At 39.5% G+C, this 27,688-nt stretch overlaps 1 protein-coding gene across 3 annotated transcripts in view; it reads left to right on the top strand.

The window, feature by feature from the left end:
• MORC4 (MORC family CW-type zinc finger 4) overlaps positions 1–27,688 on the top strand; it is a 67,231-nt gene that overhangs the window by 917 nt on the left and 38,626 nt on the right. For all 3 annotated transcript variants that reach the window (XM_055438365.2, XM_055438364.2, XM_055438363.2), the window contains 5 exons: positions 5,441–5,573; positions 12,535–12,753; positions 13,503–13,649; positions 16,076–16,208; positions 16,531–16,659. In XM_055438365.2, the coding sequence (XP_055294340.1) occupies positions 5,542–5,573; positions 12,535–12,753; positions 13,503–13,649; positions 16,076–16,208; positions 16,531–16,659 (660 nt within the window). In that variant the 5' untranslated portion in view covers positions 5,441–5,541. The remainder of the gene's footprint in view (positions 1–5,440; positions 5,574–12,534; positions 12,754–13,502; positions 13,650–16,075; positions 16,209–16,530; positions 16,660–27,688) is intronic.

The following is a 27,688-nucleotide window of genomic DNA, read 5'->3' as shown; positions in this document are numbered from 1 at the left end:
GGAGTTCTTTAACTTTTGGGACCAGAGAGTCTGGGAATGATGGGACATCTCTTAAGAGATGACACGAGTGCATTTGGCTCCCTGCGACTGTGGAGCGCTGGGTCCGCGGTCCAAGAGCGCCCTCACACCGCTGGAATGAATAACTGAGCACTTAACCTCTCGCTCCACCGATGTTTGCTTTTAAAGCGTTTTCAGTTGATCCCTTGAAGCCAAGTACACCAGCTTTTGCAGTAGTGTGCTAAATACTGTGTGGAAAGCAAAGAAGAAAACATTCCTGGACAAAATGCAGAAGCATACCGAGCACATTGTAGATGTTTCAAAACTTAAAATTATAGAAAGGTGTTTCTGGGGCAAAGTAGCACAGAACGGAATCTTGAAAATGGTTTCAAAGCTCCCCCAAATGAGCTCCACCTAAGCAATCGCTGTGGCCCTGCAGTGTGAATTGTCTTGAGCGAGAAGTCAGTGGGCAGCAGGAGGGTTACTTGCAAGGGTGATGGGGAACTAGGGTGATTATTTTCACCGTAACACAGAATGCTTACAAAATGTATGACTGTTCATTAGAAGGTGAAGGAGAAAAACTGACATTGACCCGTTTTGAATCCTAGAGAACAGGTACTGTATTTTTAAGATTTTGCACCATGCCTTGAGGGAAATTCGCAGTGGAGTGAGATCTAGGTGCATGTGGCTTACAAAAGAGAAAAAGAGGGGAAAGCCACCAATTTACTTAGTGAAAAATGAGAGACAGAAGCTTGTTCCCTCACAGTCGCACTGTGCAGAACCATGTGTACCTATGCTATACTGTGTACTGAACTTTATGGGTGATTTTGAAAGTGTTTCATTTGTAGTTTTGAATATATATGATTCTTGCCTTAAGCATTAACTTAGAGAACCTAATTCTGGTCTAAGCTGACCCATACAAGTGCAAGTATACAGGTATATTATATACATACACACACATGCCTGCACACATAGATACCAACACAGATTAAAACCAAATCACAACTCTCTGTCATATTAATAATAGAGAAAAGGGAGAGCAAAGTGTTAACTGGTAATCTGAAGCTTTCACTTTAGATTTTCCTTCAGTAGTTTTCTTCTCCACTTATTCATTAATTTTCTGGTGAACCATTCATTTGATAAATATTTATTGAGCATTCACTGTGGTAGATACAAAAATGAATACAACATAGGTTCATCTTCTAGTAGGGGAGAGAAAACATGTACAGAAGGTTTGTTCTTTGTATAACTGCAAAATAGAAAGTGATATATCGGCAAAGAGGACACATTGAGTACTGTGGGAGTCCAAAGGAAGGAGGGGTGACATCCAGCTTACCAGGAAAAGGAGAGTTAGGAAAGGCTTTGGAGAGGAGGTGACATCTGAGCTGAGATTTGAAGGATTGGGACATGTGGGCATGTGTGTGGGGAGGGGAGGGCATTCCAGGCAAAAGGAACAACTGCATGAACAAAGTCATGAAGAATACTGAGTAGCTGAGTTTAATTGGGACATGGATGTCATGAAGAGTTAAAACTATAGGTCCTTAGAGAGTTTACGTGGAGCTTTCACAAATATAATTTTAACTATACCTTTTGGGGTAAACAGCAGCAGCATCACCGTTGTCATCATTATTCTCATCTTGTAGATAAGGATACATAGGCTCAGAGAATTTAGTTGACTTTTCCACGATTATGTGTTTAGTAAGCGTCAGACCCGGAGAAGGCAATGGCAAGCCACTCCAGTACTTTTGCCTGGAAAATCCCATGGATGGAGGAGCCTGGTAGGCTACAGTCCATGGGGTCGCTAAGGGTCGGACACGACTGAGCGACTTCACTTTCACTTTTCACTTTCACACATTGGAGAAGGAAATGGCAACCCACTCCAGTGTTCTTGCCTGGAGAATCCCAGGGATGGGGGAGCCTGGTGGGCTTCCATCTATAGGGTCACACAGAGTCAGACACGACTGAAGTGACTTAGCAGCAGCAGCAGCAAGTGTCAGACCCAGGACTCAAATGCAGGTCTTTTTACCCTAAGTACTAAGTAGGGAATGAGGTTAGAATGGCGAGCTGTGACCAAAATGAGACTGGGATGCTTGGGTACTTGGGCTTTTAATCTGAAGTTTTCTGATCAAGGGAATATTGTGTTCAGAGCTGTGCTTCAAGAAAGTTAATCTTGCAACATTGTATAAGATGAATTGGAGCAAAGAGGGACAAGGCTTTGAAGGACTAGGTAGGAGGTTATCACAACAATGCAGATTAGAGGGGACAGACTCTGTAAACTAAGAAAGTGACAATGGAAATAGAAATACGAAGATGTAAGAGAGACTAGGGGTGTATAGGGTAAGAGGGAGGGACAAAAAAATGACTTTCATATTTCAAACTTGTCATTTGAATGCTGACACTGGGTGTGTGTTTGTGTGTATGAGAAAGGTGAGAGGGAGAATAAGCTTGTGTCAGAAGATGATGACCTTAATTTTAGATGAGAACAGTTTTAGGTACTTACTGGATGTCTGGGAGGGCCACAGCTTGGCCCTGACAACCTTGCAGGAATCATCACAGGCCATTCGCCTGGAACAGGAGGGGAAGGGGGGAAGAGCTATATCAAAACCAGCTATCTTCCACTTGCCACCCTGTGTCTCCAGGGATGCTGTCACGGGACACTGTCTCATTGCCTCCCAGGTTAGAATGAACTATGAAGGTTCAGTTATGATGTTTTTTAGACCACGGGTCACATGGTTAGGGGATAACAAAGGCCCTGAGACTTGGTTTCTCATGCTGTTACCTACGTGGTGGCTGAGGGGAGTTAGAGTCCTCCCACTGAAGGTACCATGAGCTAGGTTAGTAGAGATAAGATCACTTGGGATCTGAGAGCACAGGAAACTGTGTGAGCCAAGTGAGGGGATAAGGACATCCCAGGATTTGGTGGTGTAGCTCTCACCTAAGTGGTGGGCCATGGAAGTTGAATAGGAATTCTCTCTGCCCTGCCTGGTCATAGGATAGGTGGGCTGGGCCATGGGAGAAGATAGATTCCCTCGGATTTGATGGCATGTGCTATGTGTTGATAACATTTGAAAGGTTAAACAGAAATTGAAACCAGCTGCCAGATTGGTGCCTTTTTTATTATAAGTTCATTTATTGAGGCCAACCTATTATATTACAACTTCATTTGTTGAGGCCAAGTGGAAGGCCACTTAAAACCAAAAATAAGTGTAAAGTTGCGCTTACTGCTGCTGGTCTGTCTGCTGATCTCTTTGCCCTGCTGCCCCAGCTGACCCTGGCCTCTGCTGTGCCCTCTCCCCCCTGTATTCTACCCGATTCCAGCCAAGGAGGTAAAATTTCTAGCTGCTCCTGGTAGTTACCTTAAAACTCTTTGGTAGGTTTCTGTTTTAAAAAAGCACCTAGTAAAGTGTGGGCAAAATTGACAATAAAATGGGGGGGAAAAGTGATTTTTGTGAGAGGCCTGCAAGCTGGTTCATTGACTGTACAGTTATATAAATGTAGAATTGGAATTGATATGCGTTATATGTTTGAATTGTGAATGTTCATTAAGTATTAGGGCAAAAAAATCCCTCTATGTCCAAAGTTTTCAAAGTAGGAAATTATGTCCTGTTGGTTGACAAGTTAAGGGCATCGGTCTCAATGGCCTTGGCTGCCAGCAGCTGTGATTGATAGGTTCTAAAACAATTCAGGGCCTACTTGCCAAGTAGTTTTTTGAAACAATCAATGTAGGTGCCTTCACAATGCTGAATCCTTCTGTCAGTTAAGGAAAAAAACCTGCTGCCTCTTATTACAAAGTAAAACACTGTCTTTCTGATAAAGGCACTGTTGCATGTCAGACTTAACAATACCTGCCAAAAGTTGGTCCACTTGATTTATCACATGACACAAGGCTTGGCCCCACATAGTCCTTAAAGATTGACTCTATCAGACCTTTTAATCCCCTGCTGGGGCTATCCGTGATGCCTTAATGCTGTTAAGACTTTCTGGGTTACAGTCAGTGACAGTTTTATCAGTAATTCTGGCAACACCATTGTGGCCCTTGAAATTAATCTGTCTTGTTTTGTTTGATGGACATTCCACACATTTAAGTGGTTGTAACTGATACTATTAATTGTGTTTCAAAAACTGGTATTTTGAATATGTGCAACACTTTTCTTGCTTGTAAGTGGTGTTCCCCACAAAGAACTGTCATGATTTGAACATTGGTAGTGGGATGAGTATACAACCAGAACCCCACCCAGATCTCCCAGCCCAGCCACATGGTATCAGTAAATCAATGTAGGATCCCAAGGAAAGGGAAGTGGGTGGGAGGGAAGGAAGGCCTTTGTCTTGTTTAAAGAGCCAATAAAGACAGGAGTGCTTGAGGCACCAATCCAACAGATTGCACAAACTGCCCTCCCACTCAAGCCATTGAGCCCTAATGAGACTTTTGTGTCACGTGTGTCAACAGGCAATTATGTAAACTGGCACCTGTGGCAAAAAGATGTGACTGTTTAGCCAATGTCATCCCCTGGGGTTGCAGACATGGCACATATATTAGAATATGGCTGTATTTGATGTCTTTGGATTCTTGGATAAATAACCCATTGTGAAGACCTAACCCAGAAAGAATTGTAAAACTTTCTATATATTTTTCCCTACTTTAATTCTATGTTCTCTATTTAACGAGAATTAGTCTCACCTTCTGGAGAAGGAAATGGCAACCCACTCCAGTGTTCTTGCCTGGAGAATCCCAGGGACGGGGGAGCCTCGTGGGCTGCTGTCTATGGGGTCGCACAGAGTCAGACATGACTGAAGCGACTTAGCAGCAGCAGCAGCAGCAGTCTCACCTTCAAGACTATTACAGAATACCTAAGCAGACTCACTCTTCTAAGCATGCTTGTTACATCGTTTGGATCTAGGCAGGCAGTTAGTGTTTTGGTTTTAACCTCTAACTCTTTGCCTCTCATGCTATAAAGGGGGATGGTGATAATATCTGTGTTCTAGGAGGTGATGTAAAAGAAAAGTAGAAAATAAAATCTTCGCAATAAACTTTAATGTGTGTGGTGTTGTAACAAAGATGCAGATTCGACTCTTCTCCATAACCACCCTTTAGTGTATATGTCTGTGATCAGTAAAGTGGCTAAAAGATAAGTAATAAAGAAGACAAAAATGGAGCAAAATGTTTTGTATGTGGAGGAATTACTTTTCCCATAATCTGTGAAGTTTGAGGAGAAAAAGGCAGATTGCACATCAGTCATTATATGAAATCTAGAAATCAGTTTCATAAACCCATCTGCTGTCGTACCTTTCTTCCCCCATACCATGAATGCTCCCTGCTCACCTTCTGGGACATTCGCATGAAGGGAATAAAGGACAGTTTATATGTCTTAGGGGGACTGAACTAGAGATTTTAATAGAATATTAGAAAAAGAGATCTAATATCACAGATTTCTACCTTTTACAGATAATGCTGTAGATCCAGATGTATCCGCCAGGACGGTCTTTATAGATGTTGAGGAGGTCAAGAATAAAACTTGTTTGACCTTTACTGATGATGGATGTGGGATGACACCTCATAAACTACACCGAATGCTCAGGTAAAGGTATCTTCATTCTTCTTCTCTTGAGTTCATGAACTCTATTTAAGGCTTAATTTTCTTTTAATATTTTCCTTCCTCTTTATTCATTCAACAAATGTTTATTGAGCAGCTGTTATGTGCCAGGATATAGGTTATGAAATAGACACTCTTCTTGACCTTGTGGTACTAGAGTCTAGAATCTAGACTAGAGTCTAGCTGGCAATTCAGACAGTCAAGTAGTAATCATAACAAAAAATCATAGGTATGATGATAGAAAAGTATAGGATGCAATGAGGTAACTCATCAGGGGAGCCCTATCTGATCCGGAAGGTCAGGCAAAGCCTCTTAGATGAGATGATGTTTAGGCTGAGATCTAAGGGGTGATTAGTAGAATTTAATGAGGTGAAGGTACAAGGGGCAAGGGTGAGAGTCCAGGCAAAAAGAACAGCAAGGTTAAAGACCTGGAGGTCTTCACTGATCTGAGACCTTCTCCAACTTGTTTTAACTTATATTCACTCTTAGAGCAGAAGTATTGGCATTATAACAGTTTATAGATTAGAACCATGAACATTCCCGGGTATAATCAAGCCCCATGAAAGATACAGAAGATACACATAATCTTTGAAAGTTTTGCAGGAGAATTACAGTTAGGAAATTCTCTTTTCTAACTGCTGAAGCTGGTCATATAGATTTCTGTTGTCACTGTCAGTTCATTTAATTACTTTAAAAGGTTTGTAATTAAGAATGTAAGTTTGTACTTTATTATCTTCACATATCAGTCAGTGAAAGATGAATGCTTCCTCAACTCTTTTCTTCTCACTTCCTTTTTGAGCAAATGAAGTTTATTACTCTCCATGTGGCTTCCTGCACTAGTGTGTGAAGCATAAGTACCAGTGAAGGAGGGAAAGGGCTCTGAACTATAAAAATGGAAGAGATTTATTTGTTTATAGTTCATTGGAAGGACTTATGCTAAAGCTGAAACTCCAATACTTTGGCCACCTCATGCAACGAGTTGACTCACTGGAAAAGAGTCTGATGCTGGGAGGGATTGGGGGTAGGAGGAGACGGGGACGACAGAGAATGAGATGGCTGGATGGCATCACTGACTCAATGGACATGAGTTTGAGTGAACTCCGGGAGTTGGTGATGGACAGGGAGGTCTGGCGTGCTGTGGTTCATGGGGTCGCAAAGAGTCGGACACAACTGAGCGACTGAACTGAACCGAAGTTCTCTTTGAAGGTATTCTAATTCTCTAACCCTGTTTCTAGGGAAATCTTTTTGAGTCATCAAGAAGTGAAATTTGGGCATAACCAATTATAAAGTTGGTTATGTTTTACCAGTCAGCAATCTGTGTACCATATGTCTCAGATCCTCATAATTAGAAGAATATCTGGGGAAAGCTTCTAGAAGTGAGATAAGAACGTGGCCAGTATGTTGGTGAAGGTATGGAGTTGGCCCTATTTTTGAACTTATAGCCTCACTTTTATCACCTAAAGTTAATATTTTATATTATGAAAAATAGGATTTTAGGTGAGGTGGAACCAAAATATTTATATGTCTAAATCTGTATGTACTAGTTTTTTCCCTAAAATCAGGTATCTTCTTATTGATTCCTTCCCACCACACATTATCCCAGTGACATGGGTGTCAAATAGTGGGCCCAACAAATCTTACCACCTTCTATTTTGTTTGTGGAACTAGATATGTGAGAGTTGGTGCTTACAATTATAAGGCAGGAGGAAGGAAGAGGATGGCTTCAAAGTAAGTGCAACAGTAATTACAACAACTTTTGTTCTGGGCTTCCCTGGTAGCTCAGATGGTAAAGAATATGCCTGCAATGCAGAAGACCTGGGTTCAATTCCTGATTAGGGAGATCCCCTGGATAAGGTAATGGCAACCCATTCCAGTATTCTTGCCTGGAGAATGCCATGGACAGAGGAGCCCAGCAGACTACAGTCCATGGGGTCGCAAAGGGTCAGACACAACTTAGCAACTAACACTGTCTCTTTTGTTCTAGATTCTTTCACCAAATTTTTACTGAACACCTACCTATGTGAGAGTCACTGGAGATAAAGGGGTGAACCAGACATACATGATCTTTGTTGTCAAGGGGCTGACAGTTCAGTGAAAAAGATACAAAATAATTGACTGGTAGTACAACTACATAGGTTATTCTACTAGTGGTAAGTGCTGTGAGGGAAAAGTAGTTTCTATGAGAGTATATAGCAGAGGGATCTAATCTAGTCTTTGGAATCAAAAAAGACGACCATGTAGAAATGACATTTGAGTTCAGATATAAAGGATGAGTATCATTCATTCAAAATTTTGCTTCCTTCACAAGGAACAAAACAGTCAGAAACTACAGTAACCATAGGATTTTTTTGACATTATCATGCCAAATATGTTTCCCACTAATTTGAGCTGGGCGGTTTCCTCATATTTAAAAATTAATTTTAGAGAATTTAAAAAATTTTTATTGACGTGTTTATAATGTGTTTGTAATGTGTTACTTTCTGCTGTACAGCAACATGGCTCAATTCTACGTATATTTGTATATATATTCTTTTTCATATTCTTTCCCATGATGGTTTATCACAGGATATTGAATATAGTTCCCTGTGCTATACAATAGGACTTGTTGTCCATCCATTCTATATATATCAGTTTGCATCTGCTGATCCCCAAATCCCAACACCTCCCTCCTACTCTCCTTGGCAACCACAAGTCTGTTTAATTTTAGAGAATTTAAAAAATGAGTCCTGGATTATGTATAGTTATATGTATTGGACTTTATTTCTGATCATATCTTGAAACAAACTTGAATCAGTTAAAAGGTCCCATTTATTTAAAAGAGATTATTTAGTCCAACTCTAACTTCCAGCCAGGGATTCCATGTACCACAATTTGTTCTAAAATAGTTGAATTTTAGGGGTAGCGTTGAAAACTTTTATTAAGTATATTAATTTTTCTGTTTGGGGTCATATTACTTTTGTATTTGGAAAAAATAACAGAGGTAATCATGCAAAATTATTAAGCCTACAGAAATTCTATTTGACCTGTAACATTTGTTATAATCTTATTCACATTTTCCAACTTCTTATGCTACTCTTATATTTTCAAGCTAATAAAATAGTTATGTAAGTAAGCAACAGTTTCTCCCATAAATACAAAATCCCATGAAAATTAAGGTAAAAAGAAAAAGCCTATCATTAAATTCCTTTAAGGTTCACAATTAATTCTGTTTAGCTTATGGGGATAGTGTGTGAACTAACTTGTCTGTATATTCAGCTGCCTTTGTTGGAAAACCTCTTTTAAAGGTCAAGGATTAAAAGCAGCCACAGATTCATAAATCGGAGGTCTTTGCTCCCTCTGATAAGAAGTGTATCTCCTAGTAGGTCTGCTCTTCTAAAACAACAGTCAGAGAATAGCAGTCCGCTTAGTATCCTTTTTTATTTTATGCTACATCTTATATCTCCAGTACATTTAGAGAACAGCAGTGCTTTCCCTTCTATGTCCATAAATTTGCTAAGGCTTTTTTTTAATTGATCAGAGTCCCAGTTTAAATTTACCTCTCTGGATTCTAGAGTTCACTTTTTTAAGGAACTTGGAAAGAAGCTGCTATTTTCCTGGATTCCACTCATAGAGCCCCCTTGGTGTGTAAATACTGTGTCTATTTCATTAAGGAGATAGAATAGGACTGACTTAGTGAAGAGAAATCACCTAAGACAAAATATCTATGGAAAATTAAAGAATCTGCTTGTAATACAGGAGACCTGGGTTCAATCCCTGGGTCAGGAAGATCAAGAATGGCTACCCACTCCAGTATCATTGCTCAGAGAATTCCATGGACACAGGAGCCTGGTGGGCTACAGTCCATGAGGTCTCAAAGACTTTGACACGACTGAGTGACTAACACACATACCAAACTATGTAAGATTCATTCCTATAATTCTGTTATTTATTGTGAATACATTTATGTTAGGCAGCTATTTGATTGGTATCTGGCATGTATTCTGAGATTTTTCAGTTAAATAGAATACCTAATATGGAAATGCAAGTGGAATAAAAGAACACAGAGGAAGAGTTAACGGTAACATAACAACAAAAACCAACTGAGCATCCAGCTCCTCTCATCTCGTTCTCATCCTTTGGCATTTCTGGTTCTTGCCCTGCCCCACTACTTATCTTTTCAACCTTATGTAGTCTTAGTCAGCAAAGAATCTGCCTGCAATGCAGAAGACCCAGGTTTGATCCCTGGTCAGGAAGGTCCCCTGGAGGAGGAAATGGCAACCCACTCCAGTATTTTTGCCTGGGAAATCCCATGGACAGAGGAGGCTGGCAGGCTATGGTCCATGGGGTCACAAGAGTCAGACATGACTTAGCAACTTCACCACCACCACCATATAATACAATGAAAGTTTATAGTTATGAAGGGGAAGAGATGATAGATGGCAAAACAAGCAGAAATGGTAAGGAAATTAAATAAGGAATATAATCTCCCTATTTTCACCACTTTCCTTTGACCACCTAATTGAAGCTCAGGTAGCATTCAGTTCAGTTCAGTCTCTCAGTCATGTCTGACTCTTTGTGACCCCATGGATTGCAGCACACCAGGCTTCCCTGTCCATCACCAACTACCGCAGCTTGCTCAAACTCATGTCCATCGAGTCAGTGATGCCATCCAACCATCTCATTTTCTGTCATCCCCTTCTCCTCCTGCCTTCAGTCTTTCCCAGCATCATGGCCTTTTCCAGTGACTCAGTTCATTGCATCAGGTGGCCAGAGTATTGGAGTTTCAGCTTCAACATCAGTCCTTCCAATGAATATTCAGGGCTGATTTCTTTTAGGATTGACTGGTTTGATTTCCTTGCTGTCCAAGGGACTCTTGAGAGTCTTCTCCAACACCACAGTTCAAAAGCATCAATTCTTTAGCACTCAGCTTTCTTTATGGTACAACTCTCACATCCATACATGACTACTGGAAAAACCATAGCTTTGACTAGACGGACCTTTGTTGGCAAAGTGATGTCTCTGCTTTTTAGTATGCTGTCTAGGTTGGTCATAGCTTTTTTTCCAAGGAGCAAGCATCTTTTAATTTCATGGCTGCAGTCACCATCTGATTTTGGAGCCCAAGAAAATAATTGGTAGCATTAGACAAGGTTGAAGTCCAAATAACCCTGTAGGTCCATTTCACATGGTAGGTAAGATTACTGTTTATAAAGAGCCCTGAGTTTTAGATATGACATTAGATCTGAAGTAGAAGTAGAGGATAGCATTTGACCATTCTGAATGACTTCTAGAGTTTAAAATTGAAGTTTGAATACTACTTTGTAAGTTGTAATATACACATAGTATAACATTTAATCCTCCTTACAACCCTGTTGCTTTTAGGTAATTCTATCACAGGAGGAGAAGGAATGGTTTAATCTTAACCAACTTTTTAAAGTTTACTTTCTGGATTGCTAAGGCCCTTCAGAAGCTCAATGCTTTTTGGTATTTTCAAAGGAACTTCTACCCTAGAAATTACCTGTTTATGTGATTGGATTTATTTGCTGAATACACAAAGGTCTTTTAAAGTGTCTCATCTTGAGGGACACAATGGTATACTGTAACACTTGAAAATTAAAAGGTGATCCTCCTTCCTTAGCTAGTAAACACAAACCCCCACCTCCAGGAAGTAGAAATCAGGTGTGTAGGTGTGTGACTCAGTCATGTCCGACTGTGACCCCATGGGCTGTAGCCATCCAGGCTTCTCTGTCCATGGAGTTCTTCAGGCAAGAATACTGGAGTGTGTGGCCATTCCTTTCTCCAGGGGATCTTCCCAACCCAGGGATTGTACTTCAACCCAATTAAAAGAGTTAGAGCCAAGGCCAAGCTGCTCAGCCATGGCAGGTAGAGCATCTATTTTATTGATGTTGGAAAAACATCTGATCTGTAATATACGAAGTCCTTCCTTACACTGTAAGCCATGAGGGCAAGAATCATATCTCCTCTTATTAACAGTTGTGTCTCCACTGCTTAGCATGATGCACAGCACATAGTAGGTACTCAGTAAATATTTATGGAATGGATGGTAGTGTACAGTATTGGAAACTTAGTCCATCTAGAGAGAACTCATCCTTTAAAAATTAGTTTTATTTGTCATAAGAGAAGATATATGAAGGTAATACTTATTTTCTAGTTTACCATGTCTTTAATTTTTGTTTGGTTTGGTCATTTTGTTGTGTGTTTGAATGGCGATAGAAGAAAGGCGAAGGATCTAGCTCCCAGATTAAGCTGATCCTAAGGGGCCGCAGAGATTGTTGAGGTGGCTTTGTGAAAGGCCCTTAGTAAAACAAGAGAGACTTTATACTGCAGCTGTTTGCTGATATTCAGAGGCAGAACTACCTATTTTTATCCCTTGGCCACATTCCAATGAACTGTCCCAGCAGATGGAGCAGAGGGTAAGAACTGGAAGTGTTATCCTTTGAGTGAATAGTTTAAATTTGCAAGATACATAACCTCTGACTTTCCAATTTCTAGAGAGTGATATGACCAGGTTAGGGATGCCTACTCTCTGCCTCGTACCTCTGACTAGTGTCAGTATCTGGTACTCTTGTTACCCTCTCTCAGGTGTACTCTGAGATAATTACCCTGCTCATCTTCCCCTGACTTTACTATTAGCAAACAGAGCTCTTTTATCTAAACAAGAAAGGCAGCTGCGCCATAGCCTCTGTTAGTGAAAAGAGGCTACCTTTATAATATGTGACTCTAATGCAGTGGAAGTGTTTATGTACACACAAACCACACAGGAAAATCAGTGCCATTACCCCATGGTTATTTCCTATGTTTTCACTGAATAGTTTTGCCCAGAAATACCAAAAGAAAGAACTTTTTACAAGCGTTCTTCGTTTGTAAGCCAAACATTCGGCCTACCTATCTTAAGATGCTCTTTTACCTTTCTGATTTCTTCTGATTCTTTTTTCTTGTGTAATTTCAGCTTTGGCTTTACAGATAAAGTCATAAAGAAGAGCCAGTGTCCCATCGGAGTCTTTGGTAATGGTTTCAAGTCAGGCTCCATGCGGCTAGGAAAGGATGCTCTTGTCTTCACCAAGAATGGGGGCACTCTCACTGTTGGACTCCTATCACAGACGTATCTGGAATGTGTCCAGGCCCAAGCAGTTATTGTACCAATTGTTCCATTCAACCAGCAAAACAATATCCTTTCTGAAATGGGAAATGTTAGTTAAAAATTAGTCTAACCTGACAATTTTGATAGAAGCCTCTTTCTTCAGGTCAAATACAGCTATCAAAAGTTTTCATATTTAAAGAGGTATTCAGATGTCTTATATTTAACTAGAATTTCACCCTTTTAAATATTGTTAAAACAAATGGATCATTGGAAGAAACTGAGAAATGTTTTTGTTATTTTGCAGTTTTCATTGTTACATGATTTGATCTATATACTATCTCCACCCCCTCACCACTCCTACGGTACAGTTCCCTGGGGCCTTCTCTCTTTTTTCCCCATATTTGTGTCACCCTCCTAGAAACATACTGTTCATTATCTTATCTGACAACTGAATAACTCATTTTTCTATACCTGGGCAAGCTATTATTTCTGTTAGATACCAGGTTGTCTTTACGCAGACGGTATAGCAATAAAGTTTGAACTCATTGCTTCCAAAGAGTCTAGAAATTCAGACTTTGATCTGTTTCTTAAGTATAGGACTGTCTTAATTTACATGGAATCTTTGAAGCAATATTCTGCAAGGATAACTGATTTTGGTATTTGTCTGTATAATCTTCCTGCATTTCCCCCGCTTCCCTTTCTTCTGAAGCAGTAATGCCCATGCTTTATATCTTTATGTCTATATTTTGTCTAAACATACAACCTAAAAGGCAGATCTTCCTGTGATAGCATCCTCTGAAGATGATAATATTTCTTTGACTATACCTGGTTTTACAAAAAATGATTATTACTGAAGATTCCTTGCCCAGCCTAGAAGCCATCTTGAACTATTCAATTTTCAACAGTGAAAATGACCTGCTCTCCCAGTTTGATGCCATCCCAGGCAAAAAAGGCACCCGTGTTCTCATTTGGAACATCCGCAGGTATAGTATCCAAGAGTGATAGATTCTAATAAACAGAATCAGTATGATGAAGCATATTTTAATAAATCTCTTCTCTAGAGAAACAGAGTAGATAAATTTTGATACATGTTTGTATCTCATTGCATACTTTTCCTTAACTTTCTTAGAACCACAGCTCTGTTTGAGACAGTGCTTCTTAGTGGTAAAATGTGCAGCTTGATAATGTGGAGACCTGTCTACATATCCTAAAGCTGTTACCATCAAGATAGTTCAATATTATTCTAAAATCTTCCAAATCCATTATTGTATATTCACAGATGCTGTTTAGAGATAGATCAGTGATAGTTATTTCACCTATTTGACAGTGAAAATGGAGTATAAGGAAGAAAATTTAGGGTAACAAAGCACAGCACAATCTTAAAATAATGAGGACATGTGTATTTGTGCTTTCAGAGTAGTTGGATCAGAAGTAGAAAAATCTTTGAAGCAGATAAATTTGAACTATAATGAAGTTGACTTCAGGTCATTATTTAGAGCTAGTAAAGCTACCTAGAAATAGTTTAGGATATGTCATTTGTCTCACCTTGTCATGTTAAATGAAATAGTGTCCATTGAAAAAAAAAATCTTTAAAATAGAAGTGCTACTGTTATGTTTAATAGAACACAGTATCAGATATATTCATTCTTCTTTTTCTCCATAGGTCAAGTATTTTGCCTCTTTTCTTAGCTGGGTAAAACTTAGTTAAAAAACTGGTGGTCCATATAAAAAGTACTTTGAATTAAAAAGAAAAAAAAAAGTAAGGTAATTTACATCCTCCTGTGTCCTACTAGGAAAACCTCAAGTAATATAATTTATATTAAAAAGGATCATTTTCGTGAGGTATTTCCAGTGATGAGCGACTTCACTTTCACTTTTCACTTTCACACATTGGAGAAGGAAATGGCAACCCACTCCAGTGTTCTTGCCTGGAGAATCCCAGGGACGGGGGAGCCCGGTGGGCTGCCGTCTATGGGGTCACACAGAGTCGGACACGACTGAAGTGACTTAGCAGCAGCAGCAGCAAACACATTCTCAGCAGACTTTTCTCTTTGTATATTGTTTCTCAGTTATATGGTACTAGGTGTTACATAAGTAAGATTCCATGGTCAAATAACTTTGGGAAAAGCTGGCTTAAAAAGAGCTTACCACATAACTTTATTACAGCACTTCTGAGAGGCTTTAATAAGCCAACATTATTTAAACATACAGTGAAAATATTTAAGAGAGCAATATAGTATGCAGTTTCAAAATTAAAAAAAAATGTCTCTCCAGACTTCTTTTCCTTGGACAGTGAATGGTGAGGGCCATGGGGGACAGGAATCTCCTCAGAGTACATTTGTTAGAGTGGGATGGGTAGGAGGAATCAGGATTATCCTGGAAAATATACTGTTATATTGACCTGAGTATATCAGAATATACTGTTATAATGACCTGAGCTTTATACAGGATACATATGATATTGGCTTTGGTTCAGCCCTGAAAAAGGAGCTAAATTTTCAACACAGCAACTCTGAAGCCTCAAGTATGAGGGAGGTGTCCCTAGAGCTAGAGGTGGCTCTGAAAATCAGGAACTGTCTCTCCAATTTTATTTGATTATAGAGTCTTTATATCTTTATTTCATATTTAAGAGTATCTTGGGGGACTGCCATTACACAGAACAAATTTGGGGGACCATTATTCTGATATATGTTTTCTCTCTGTAACCCATCATTTGTTTGGAGTTTTTTCCAGTAACAAAGATGAGTCTTGCCTTTTTTCTCCTGGCAGTTGTTAGTGATGTAGCCCAGGGTCTTGGAATAGACCATATTTAAGTGACCTGAAGGGATTATGAGAAGAAATGTCCTTAGGAAAGGAATATGAGTACTATTATATTTAAATGACAGTTATATAAATGATCTTCTAGAAGACTAACAAGGATATGTTGTTTCTATCACAACCTTTTTTTTTCTTCTAAGAAATAGAATTAGATATGGGGAAATCTTATTAGTCCTTATATTGTTATTGAAGTTAGAAAGAGTAGATTTTGATTCAGCTGTTTTTTCAGTTGGGGGAAATTATGTTGAATGACCTACCTAATAATTCTATATTAAGATCCTGCCTCAAGGATAGCTGATGTATCCATTTGATTTATCAGATCACAGACATCTCCACCTTCCTTTTTTTCTTTCCTTTGCTACTTGGTATCACATCTCTATGAAGCATATCAGAATTGTTTAGACTGGAAATACCCTTAAATATTGTGTGATCTTCAAAGCAAGTAACACATAGTTCCTTTGAACTGGTAGTTAGGGAAAGAAATAGGTATCTGAGTTTTGGCTCATGTTGTTTCTTTTCTCTTGGGTTCCTAGTGCATTTTTGTCCTTTGGAGCCAGTTTTTGTTAGATTGGTACTTGTCTCTTTTACCCAGAAATAAAGATGGAAAGTCTGAGTTGGACTTTGATACAGATCAGTATGATATCCTGGTAACAGACTTTGGCACAGATGAAAAAGAGACTGGTGGCGTTTCCTCTGAGCTGCCAGAAACAGAGTACTCATTACGGGTGAGTAAGAGTGGTTTTTCTTCAACAATGAGAGGTAAGATGTCCTGTAACATGAAAATATTACAGAACAAAATCTCACTTTAGTTATATAAAGATGACAACCTTTTAACCCTATACTCAGATTCCTTTTCATTGTCTGTACTCAAACATTGTAGCTAATATAGTCAGTAGTACTTAGTATGTTAGTTAATATAGAATAACAAAGTATACAAACTGAGCCAAATCTTTGCCCAGATGAGATCTCAGATGCTAGCAGCGTTTTATGGGGATGTCAGTAGAATTGGCAATATTGTGTAATAACTTTATTTTCACTGTTCCATAGGCATTTTGTGGCATTCTATACATGAAGCCACGAATGAAAATTTTTCTGCGTCAGAAGAAGGTGACTACCCAGATGATTGCCAAGAGCCTGGCCAATGTAGGATATGATATATATAAACCTACCTTCACAGTATCCTTTCAACTATATTAAACTGACCTCTTTGTTTCAGGATTAGATTTCCAAGCTGGCACAGAAAAACAGAAATCTTTCCTTTTCCAATTAAAAAAATGTGTGTTATAGTACAAGCCCTATTTTACTGTATTCTAAGGAGGTATTTCTGAAACCAACCTATGCACCAGTTTTATCAGAGATCACCTGGAAATTATTAAAATAATACAGTATTCTGAGTCTTTAGAGATTCTGGTTCAGTAGATTCTGAAATCTCTTTTTTTTAAAAAAAAAAAAAAGAAAGAAATATTTTTTAATTTAAAAATCCTCCACAAAATAAAATAAAAATCCTCCACAGATTATAATGAATAACCAAGTTTGAGAATCTCTACTGTAAGGAATGATCCACACTGTTGGGTTTGTACAGGAATTTTGTTACATATTAATTGATTGAAGTAAGCAAAATGTTGACTTAAATTTGTTAATCTATTGGATAGGCTATGAGTTTTGCTGTAAGAAGTCCAGACTTATGTTGATAGAAGTTAGGAGATGGGAAACCTAGGGTGAGAGAAATCTTCAACAGATTTGACATGGATTTCCTGTACTTCTCATAATTGCAGCCATTCAGAGAAGTTAATTACTCACTTTCACTTCTGACCCCCGATTGCCCTGGGAATGGATTTCAGACACTTGAGGAATCTTAAGGCAAACTATGGAAATTAGGCCCATCTTTGTTTATGAATTTGGGGGCCAAACAATTGTTTGAAAGGATGAGAATTCATAAGTACTTTTGAAGAACTGCTCTTGTCATTTACTTTCTAGTGATAAGCTCAGCTCTTGGCCCAAGAAACCTGTTCACACACTGTTTACTTTATCAGAGACATTATCTAACTTACTTTGTCTTTCTTCCCTTGACCAAAAATTAGAAAATGCTGTTCCCTTTTTAAATAGCCATATGGTTGTTACTCATAAGCAGATTGTTTTTCTCCTTTTGGAGAACACAATCCTTGTCTACTATGAAAGTTTTTTAAAAAATAAACCCTAAACACACCCAGCTTAATAAAGCCAGAGCTAACATCATTAGCATTTGTAGGTAAATTAGTTATAGTATGGAGCTGGGATCTTAGTGCCTTAAGTGCTTTTCAACTACTGTTTCAATATATCATATTTCTGCCTTCAGTTTCTTTCTCTAATGGGTTTCTATCAGGATACCTTCTAAGCGTTCATTCTGTATATACCTCAGCTCTTCTCAGCCTCCCTTCTCATTAAACTAGTTACCTTCCCCTGTTAGAATTTGGGCTAACTGAATACACTATAGGTATGAGTAAAATGTAATTTCTAATAAAATTTCTCCAAAGGTCACTGAGGGAAAAGATACTGATGCTAACTTATTTATTCCTCAGTTATCAAAGGTTTCTTCTCCCCTCTTGTCCTTTCCCCTCATAATAATTTGGGAACCTCCTACTCCAGTGTACTCCCACATCATAATTTAGAGTTTAAAAGTGTATAACAGGAACAATTTGATAGTCTTAATCTTTAAAGTGTTAATTTTGTGGTGTAGAATTTTGGTTTTTTGTTTTGGGCAGTTTTGCCCTATTTCATTTTTGCATTGGAATGGGGTCTTACTTGTGGTTTGATTTGGGCTTCTGGAGACCAGAACATGAGATGTTGTGAGCCAAATATTACTGTGTTATGTATCACTTATGTCATGTCTTCATATCATACCTGGTCCATTTATCACAGGGATTTGATGCAAGTAGCTTGTTACTTAGAGATGATAATGGAGATCAGTTTTTGAAAAAGTAACAAAAATAAATTTTAACTCATTTAGACATGAAGATTTCTTTTAGTATTTGTTTTAAGGAAAATCTGTTTCTTTCTCTCCCCTTTATCTTTCTCACTCCCTTACCTTGATTTTTAAATCAAATAGGACTTGCTAAAAATTCATAATTATTCATGTTTATGTATAATTAGTTCTCTTTGTTTCATTTATTTAAGCTTGTTTTTTAAAATTTCTTTAATTGGAGGCTAATTATAATATTGTGTTGGTTTTGCCATACGTTGATATGAATCTGCCCCGGGTGTACATGTGTTCCCCATCCTGAACCCCCCTCCCACCTCCCTCCCCATATCATCCCTCTGGGTCATCCCAGTGCACCAACCTCGAGCATCCTGTATCATGCATCAAACCTGGACTGGTGATTCGTTACACATATGATAATATACATGTATCAATGCCATTCTCCCAAATCATCCCACCCTCGCCCTCTCCCAGAGTCCAAAAGACTGTTCTATACATCTGTGTCTCTTTTGCTGTCTTGTATGCAGGGTTATCGTTATCATCTTTCTAAATTCCATATATATGTGTTAGTACACTGTATTGGTGTTTTTCTTTCTGGCTTACTTCACTCTGTATAATAAGCTCCAGTTTCATCCACCTCATTAGAACTGATTCAAATGTATTCTTTCTAATTGCTGAGTAATACTCCATTGTGTATATGTACCACTGCTTTCTCATCCATTCGTCTGCAGATGGACATCTAGGTTGCTTCCATATCCTGGCTGTTGTAAACAGTGCTGCGATGAACATTGGAGTACATGTGTCTCTTTCAATTCTGGTTTCCTCGGTGTGTATGCCCAGGAGTGCGATCGCTGGGTCGTATGGCAGCTCTGTTTCCAGTTTTTTAAGGAATCTCCACACTGTTCTCCAAGTGGCTGTACTAGTTTGCATTCCCACCAACAGAGTTAGCAGGTTCCATTTCTCCACACCCTCTCCAGCATTTATTGCTTGTAGACTTTTGGATAGCAGCCATTCTGACTGGTGTGATATGGTACCTCATTGTGGTTTTGACTTGCATTTCTCTGATTATGAGTGATGTTGAGCATCTTTTCATGTGTTTGTTAGCCATCTGTATTTCTTCTTTCGAGAAATGTCTGTTTAGTTCTTTGGCCCATTTTTTGATTGGGTCGTTTATTTTTCTGGAATTGAGCTGCAGGCGTTGCTTGTATATTTTTTAGATTAATTCTTTGTCAGTTGCTTCATTTGCTATTATTTTCTTCCATTCTGAAGGCTGTCTTTTCACCTTGCTTATAGTTTCCTTTACTGTGCAGAAGCTTTTAATTTTAATTAGGTCCCATTTGTTTATTTTTACTTTTATTTCCAATATTCTGGGAGGTGGGTCATGGAGGATCCTGCTGTGATTTATGTCGGAGAGTGTTTTGCCTGTGTTCTCCTCTAGGAGTTTTATAGTTTCTGGTCTTATATTTAGATCTTTAATCCATTTTGAGTTTATTTTTGTGTATGGTGTTATGGAATGTTCTAGTTTCATTCTTTTACAAGTCGTTGACCAGTTTTCCCAGCACCACATGTTAAAGAGATTGTCTTTTCTCCATTGAATATTCTTGCCTCCTTTGTCAAATATAAGGTGTCCATAGGTGTGTGGATTTATCTCTGGGCTGTCTATTTTGTTCCATTGATCTATATTTCTGTCTTTATACCAGTACCATACTGTCTTGGTGACTGTGGCTTTGTAGTAGAGCCTGAAGTCTGGCAGGTTTATTCCCCCAGTTCCTTCTTCTTTCTCAAGATTGCTTTGGCTATTCGAGGTTTTTTTGTATTTCCATACAAATTGTGAAATTATTTGTTCTAGCTCTGTGAAAAATACCGTTGGTAGCTTGATAGGGATTGCATTGAATCTATAAATTACTTTGAGTAGTATACTCATTTCACAGTATTCTTCCAATCCACGAACACGGTATATTTCTCCATCTATTTGTGTTCTCTTTGATTTCTTTAATCAGTGTTTTATAGTTTTCTATATATAGGTCTTTTGTTTCTTCAGGTAGATATATTCCTAAGAATTTTATTCTTTTCATTGCAACAGTGAATGGAATTGTTTCCTTAATTTCTCTATTTTCTCATTATTAGTGTATAGGAATGCAAGGGATTTCTGTGTGTTGATTTTATATCCTGCAACTTTACTGTATTCATTGATTAGCTCTAGTAATTTTCTGGTAGAGTCTTTAGGGTTTTCTGTGTAGAGGATCATGTCATCTGCAAACAGTGAGAATTTTACTTCTTCTTTTCCAATTTGGATTCCTTTTATGTCTTTTTCTGCTCTGATTGCTGTGGCCAAAACTTCCAGAACTATGTTGAATAGTAGTGGTGAGAGTGGGCATGCTTGTCTTGTTCCTGACTTTAGGAGAAGTGCTTTCAGTTTTTCACCATTGAGGATAATGTTTGCTGTGGGTTTGTCATATATAGCTTTTATTATGTTGAGGTATGTTCCTTCTTTTCCCACCTTCTAGAGGGTTTTTATCATAAATGGATGTTGAATTTTGTCAAAGGCTTTCTCTGCATCTCTTGAGATAATCATATGGTTTTTATTTTTCAGTTTGTTAATGTGGTGTATTACATTGATTGATTTGCAGATATTGAAGAATCCTTGCATCCCTGGGATAAAGCCCACTTGGTCATGATATATGATCTTTTTAATGTGTTGTTGGATTCTGATTGCTAGAATTTTGTTAAGGATTTTTACATCTATGTTCATCAGTGATATTGGCCTGTAGTTCTCTTTTTTTGTGGCATCTTTGTCAGGTTTTGGGATTAGGGTGATGGTGGCCTCATAGAATGAGTTTGGAAGTTTCCCTTCCTCAGCAATTTTCTGGAAGAGTTTGAGTAGAATAGGTGTTAGCTCTTCTCTAAAATTTTGGTAGAATTCAGCTGGGAAGCCATCTGGACCTGGGCTTTTCTTTGCTGGAAGATTTCTGATTACAGTTTCAACTTCTGTGCTTGTGATGGGTCTGTTACGATTTTCTATTTCTTCCTGGTTCAGTTTTGGAAAGTTGTACTTTTCTAAATACATTTGTCCATTTCTTCCAAGTTGGCATATAGTTGCTGATAGTAGTCAGCAACTTATGATCCTTTGTATTTCTGTGTTGTCTGTTGTGATCTCTCCATTTTCATTTCTAATTTTATTGATTTGGTTTTTCTCCCTTTGTTTCTTGATGAGTCTGGCTAGTGGTTTGTCGATTTTATTTATCCTCTCAAAGACCCAGCTTTTGGCTTTGTTGATTTTTGCTATGGTCTCTTTTGTTTCTTTTGCATTTATCTCTGCCCTAATTTTTAAGATTTCTGTCCTTCTACTAACCCTGGGGTTCTTCATTTCTTCCTTTTCTAGTTGCTTTAGGTGTAGAGTTAGGTTATTTAGTTGACTTTTTTCTTGTTTCTTGAGGAAAGCCTGTATGGCTAAGAACCTTCCCCTTAGCACTGGTTTTACAGTGTCCCACAGGTTTTGGGTTGTTGTGTTTTCATTTTCATTCGTTTCTATGCATATTTTGATTTCTTCTATGATTTGTTGGTTATTCAGCAGTGTGTTGTCCAGCCTCCATATGTTGGCATTTTTAATAGTTTTTCTCTTGTAATTGAGATCTAATCTTACTGCATTGTGGTGAGACAAGATGCTTGGAATGATTTCAATTTTTTTGAATTTACCAAGGCTAGATTTATGGCCCAGAATGTGATCTATCCTGGAGAAGGTTCCATGTGCGCTTGAGAAAAACATGAAATTCATTGTTTTGGGGTGAAATGTCCTATAGATATCAATTAGGTCTAACTGGTCTATTGTATCATTTAACATTTGTGTTTCCTTGTTAATTTTCTGTTTAGTTGATCTATCCATAGGTGTGAGTGGGGTATTAAAGTCTCCCACTATTATTGTGTTATTGTTAATTTCCCCTTTCATACTTGTTAGCATTTGTCTTACATATTGAGGTGCTCCTATGTTGGTGGCATTTATATTTATAATTGTTATTTCTTCTTCTTGGATTGATCCTTTGATCATTATGTAGTGTCCTTCTTTGTCTCTTTTCACAGCCTTTATTTTAATGTCTGTTTTATCTGGTATGAGTATTGCTACTCCTGCTTTCTTTTGGTCTCAATTTGCGTGGAATATCTTTTTCTCCAGCCCTACACTTTCAGTCTGTATGTGTCCCTCGTTTTGAGGTGGGTCTCTTGTAGACAACATATATATGGATCTTGTTTTTGTGTCCATTCAGCCAGTCTTTGTCTTTTGGTTGGGGCATTCAACCCATTTACATTTAAGGTAATTATTGATAAGTATGAACCTGTTGCCATTTACTTTATTGTTTTGGATTTGAGTTTATACACCCCTTTGGGGTTCCTGTCTAGAGAAGGTCCTTTAGCATTTGTTGGAGAGCTGATTTGGGGGTCCTGTATTCTCTTAGCTTTTGCTTGTCTGTAAAGCTTTTGATTTCACCTTCATATTTGAATGAGATCCTTGCTGGGTACAGTAATCTGGGCTGTAGGTTAGTTTCTTTCATCACTGTAAGTATTTCCTGCCATTCCCTCCTGGCCTGAAGAGTTTCTATTGAAAGATCAGCTGTTATCCTTAGGGAATCCCCTATGTGTTATTTGTTATTTTTTCCTTGCTGCTTTTAATATTTGTTCTTTGTGTTTGATCTTTGTTCATTTGATTAATATGTGTCTTGGGGTATTTCGCCTTGGGTTTATCCTGTTTGGAATTCTCTGGGTTTCTTGGACTTGAGTGATTATTTCCTTCCCCATTTTAGGGAAGTTTTCAACTATTATCTCCTCAAGTATTTTCTCATGGTCTTTCTTTTTGTCGTCTTCTTCTGGGACTCCTATGATTCAAATGTTGGGGTGTTTAACATTGTCCCAGAGGTCTCTGAGATTGTCCTCATTTCTTTTAATTAGTTTTTCTTTTTTCCTCTCTGTTTCATTTATTTCTACCATTCTATCTTCTAACTCACTTATCCTATCTTCTGCCTCTGTTATTCTACTGTTGGTTCCCTCCAGAGTGTTTTTTATCTCATCTATTGCATTATTCATTGTATATTGACTCTTTATTTCTTCTAGATCCTTGTTTAACCTTTCTTGCATCTTCTCGATCCTTGTCTCCTGGTTATTTATCTGTAACCCCAATTTGTTTTCAAGATTTTGGATCATTTTCACTATCATTATTCAGAATTCTTTATCAGGTAGGTTCCCTATCTCTTCCTCTTTTGTTTGTGTTGGTGGGCATTTATCCTGTTCCTTTACTTGCTGGGTATTTCTCTGCCTCTTCATCTTGCTTATATTGCTGTGTTTGGGGTGGGCTTTCCGTATTTTGGCAGTTTGTGGTTCCTCTATTGTCGAGGTTTCTTGCTGTGGGTGGAGTTGGACGGGTGGCTTGTCAAGGTTTCCTGGTTACAGAAGCTTGTGTTGGTGTTCTGGTGGGTGGAGCTGGATTTCTTCTCTCTGGAGTGCAATGAAGTGTCCAGTAATGAGTTATGAGATGTCAGTCGGTTTGGAGTGATTTTGGGCACCCTGTATAGCTCAGGGCTATGTTCCTGTGTTGCTGGAGAATTTGAGTGGTATGTCTTGCTCTGGAACTTGTTGACCCTTGGGTGGTGTTTGGTTTCATTGTAGGTATGGAGGCATCGAAGTTCAGACTTAAATTGAAGAAAGTAGGGAAAACCACTAGACCATTCAGATATGACCTCAATCAAATCCCTTATGATTATACAGTGGAAGTGAGAAATAGATTTAAGGGACTAGATCTGATAGATAGAGTGCCTGATGAACTCTGGACGGAGGTTCTTGACATTGTACAGGAGACAGGGACCAAGATCATCCCCATGGAAAAGAAATGCAAAAGAGCGAAATGGCTGTCTGAGGAGGCCTTACAAATAGCTGTGAAAAGAAGAGAAGCGAAAAGCAAAGGAGAAAAAGAAAGATATAAGCATCTGAATGCAGAGTTCCAAAGAATAGCAAGGAGAGATAAGAAAGACTTCCTCAGTGATCAATGCAAAGAAATAGAGGAAAACAACAGAATAGGAAAAACAAGAGACCTCTTCAAGAAAATTAGAGATTCCAAGGGAATATTTCATGCAAAGATGGGCTCGATAAAGGACAGAAATGGTATGGACCTAACAGAAGCAGAAGATATTAAGAAGAGGTGGCAAGAATACACAGAAGAACTGTACAAAAAAGATCTTCCCGACCAAGATAGTCACGATAACGTGATCACTGACCTAGAGCCAGACATCTTGGAATGTGAAGTCAGGTGGGCCTTAGAAAGTATCACTACTAACAAAGCTAGTGGAGGTGATGGAATTCCAGTTGAGCTATTACAAGTCTTGAAAGATGATGCTGTGAAAGTGCTGCACTCAATATGCCAGCAGATTTGGAAAACTCAGCAGTGGCCACAGGACTGGAAGAGGTCAGTCTTCATTCCAATCCCAAAGAAAGGCAATGCCAAAGAATGCTCAAACTACCGGACAACTGCCCTCATCTCACACGCTAGCAAAGTCATGCTCAAAATTCTCCAAGCCAGGCTTCAACAATATGTAAACCGTGAACTCCCAGATGTTCAAGCAGGTTTTAGAAAAGGCAGAGGCACCAGAGATCAAATTGCCAACATCCGCTGGATCATGGAGAAAGCAAGAGAGTTTCAGAAAAACATCTATTTCTGCTTCATTGACTATGCCAAAGCCTTTGACTGTGTGGATCACAATAAACTGTGGAACATTCTGAAAGAGACCCAGACCACCTGACCTGCCTCTTGAGAAACCTGTATGCAGGTCAGGAAGCAACAGTTAGAACTGGACATGGAACAACAGACTGGTTCCAAATAGGAAAAGGTGTACGTCAAGGTTGTATATTGTCACCTTGCTTATTTAACTTCTATGCAGAGTACATCATGAGGAACGCTGGGCTGGAAGAAGCACAAGCTGGAATCAAGATTGCTGGGAGAAATATCAATAACCTCAGATATGCAGATGACACTACCCTTATGGCAGAAAGTGAAGAGGAACTCAAAAGCCTCTTGATGAAAGTGAAAGAGGAGAGTGAAAAGGTTGGCTTGAAGCTCAACATTCAGAAAACAAAGATCATGGCATCTGGTCCCATCACTTCATGGGAAATAGATGGAAAACAGTGGAAACAGTGTCAGACTTTGTTTTTTTGGGCTCCAAAATCACTGCAGATGCTGATTGCAGCCATGAAATTAAAAGACGCTTGCTCCTTGGAAGGAAAGTTATGACCAACCTTGATAGTATATTAAAAAGCAGAGACATTACTTTGCCAACCAAGGTCCGTCTAGTCAAGGCAATGGTTTTTCCCGTGGTCATGTATGGATGTGAGAGTTGGACTGTGAAGAAAGCTGATCGCCGAAGAATCGATGCTTTTGAACTGTGGTGTTGGAGAAGACTCTTGAGAGTCCCTTATACTGCAAGGAGATCCAACCAGTCCATTCTAAAGGAGATCAATCCTGGATGTTCATTGGAGGGACTGATGCTGAAGCTGAAACTCCAATACTTTGGCCACCTCATGCGACGAGTTGACTCACTGGAAAAGACTCTGATGCTGGGAAAGGTTGGGGGCTGGAGGAGAAGGGGACGACGGAGAATGAGATGGCTGGATGGCATCACCGACTCTGTGGACATGAGTTTGAGTGTACTCCGGGAGTTGGTGATGGACAGGGAGGCCTGGCGTGCTGTGATTCATGGGGTCGCGGAGAGTCGGACACGACTGAGCGACTGAACTGAACTGAACTGAATGGAGGCATTTGATGAGCTCCTATCCATTAATGTTCCCTGGAGTCAGGAGTTCTCTGGTGTTCTCAGAATTTGAAGTTAAGCCTCTGCCTCTGGTTTTCAGTCTTATTCTTGCAGTAGCCTCAAGACTTCTCCTTCTGTCACTTCCAAGGCGGTTCCCTCTGTTTTAGCTTCTGTTTGCTGGTCTCTTCGGTGTCTCATTTCCGCCCTGACACAACGGGATGGTGGTGGACACTTTTTTAGGCTCAGTTGTTCAGTCATGCTGTGGGGAGGGAGGAACGCTGCAAACAGATAACACTGGCGTCTGTGGAGAGCGCTCGCAGTGTCTCAGCCACACTGGGTTTGCCCCTGCTCATGATGTGTGTGCTATCCCAGTCTACATTGCACAGGCTCTAGGTTGCTCTGCTGGGAACTGTCTGAGGCGGGTGCTGGGTTGCATGCATTTCCCAGGTCAAAGCCACTCAGATTCAGGTACTCGGGTACTCCACAAACGCGCAGACTCGGTTGGGCATGCGTTTTATGCCCTTCCCTGGTCAGAGCAGCTCAGGTGACCAGGTGTTTGGTGAGCGGGGTCACTGAGACTTACCACTTCCCTGGTACCTGCCACTGGGTTTTCTGGGTGTACAACTGGTGCACCTTCTCAGGCGGATGTCGACCGTCCAGAATCCCAAGAAGTCTTGGTTAAGCAACGAAGCCTCCTTGCAGTTTGGTATCGGATGCCTCTCTGGGGCCGCGATTGCCCCCTTCCGGCTCTGGCTGCGCTCCCCTGCCTGTCTTGGTGGGGGATGAGCTGTCCGCAGCCGGGAACTCTATACAGTCCTTTGTTCTGTGAGCAGGTCTGGTGGTGTCTTAGGTTAGGGCTTTTCGCCTTTTCGTGGGGTAGCTATCCCACAGTCTGCTTTGCTGTCTCAAGTTAGTTCCCTCAGATTTCCCTCGGGGCATTCAGGCCCAGTCCTCACTCTAAGCAGTGCAGCCCATGCCTCCCTGCCCAGCCCCCGCTTGCTAGTGGCGGATACGGGCGTCTGCGCTGCTTCTCCTCTGGGAGTTACCATTGGGCACATAATCTGTGGGTTTTGATTATTTATTTATTTTTCCTCCCAGTTATGTTGCCCTCTGAAGTTCCAAGGCTCGCCACAGACTCACCAGTGAGTGTTTCCTGGTGTTTGGAAACTTCTCTCTTTTTTAAGCCTCCCTTCCCAGGATGGTTCTCCATCCCTACCTCTTTTGTCTCTCTTTTTCTCTTTTATATTATTTCCTACATCCTTTCAAAGACAATGGGCTGCTTTTCTGGGTGCCTGATGTCCTCTGCTGGCATTCAGAAGTTGTTTTGTTGAACTTACTCAGCGTTCAAATGTTCTTTGATGAATTTGTTTGGGAGAAAGTGGTCTCCCTGTCCTATTCCTCTGCCATCTTCCTCCCTCCCCTCCTTATTCAAGCTTGTTAACTTCTTCCCATGAAATAGATTAAA

The sequence above is a fragment of the Moschus berezovskii genome, chromosome X (assembly GCF_049115385.1).
Source record: "Moschus berezovskii isolate FMDL1 chromosome X, NW_MosBer_1.0, whole genome shotgun sequence".
NCBI lineage: Eukaryota > Metazoa > Chordata > Mammalia > Artiodactyla > Moschidae > Moschus > Moschus berezovskii.
The sequence above is the reverse complement of the archived record's forward strand: the minus strand, read 5'-3'. Positions and strand labels throughout refer to the sequence as shown.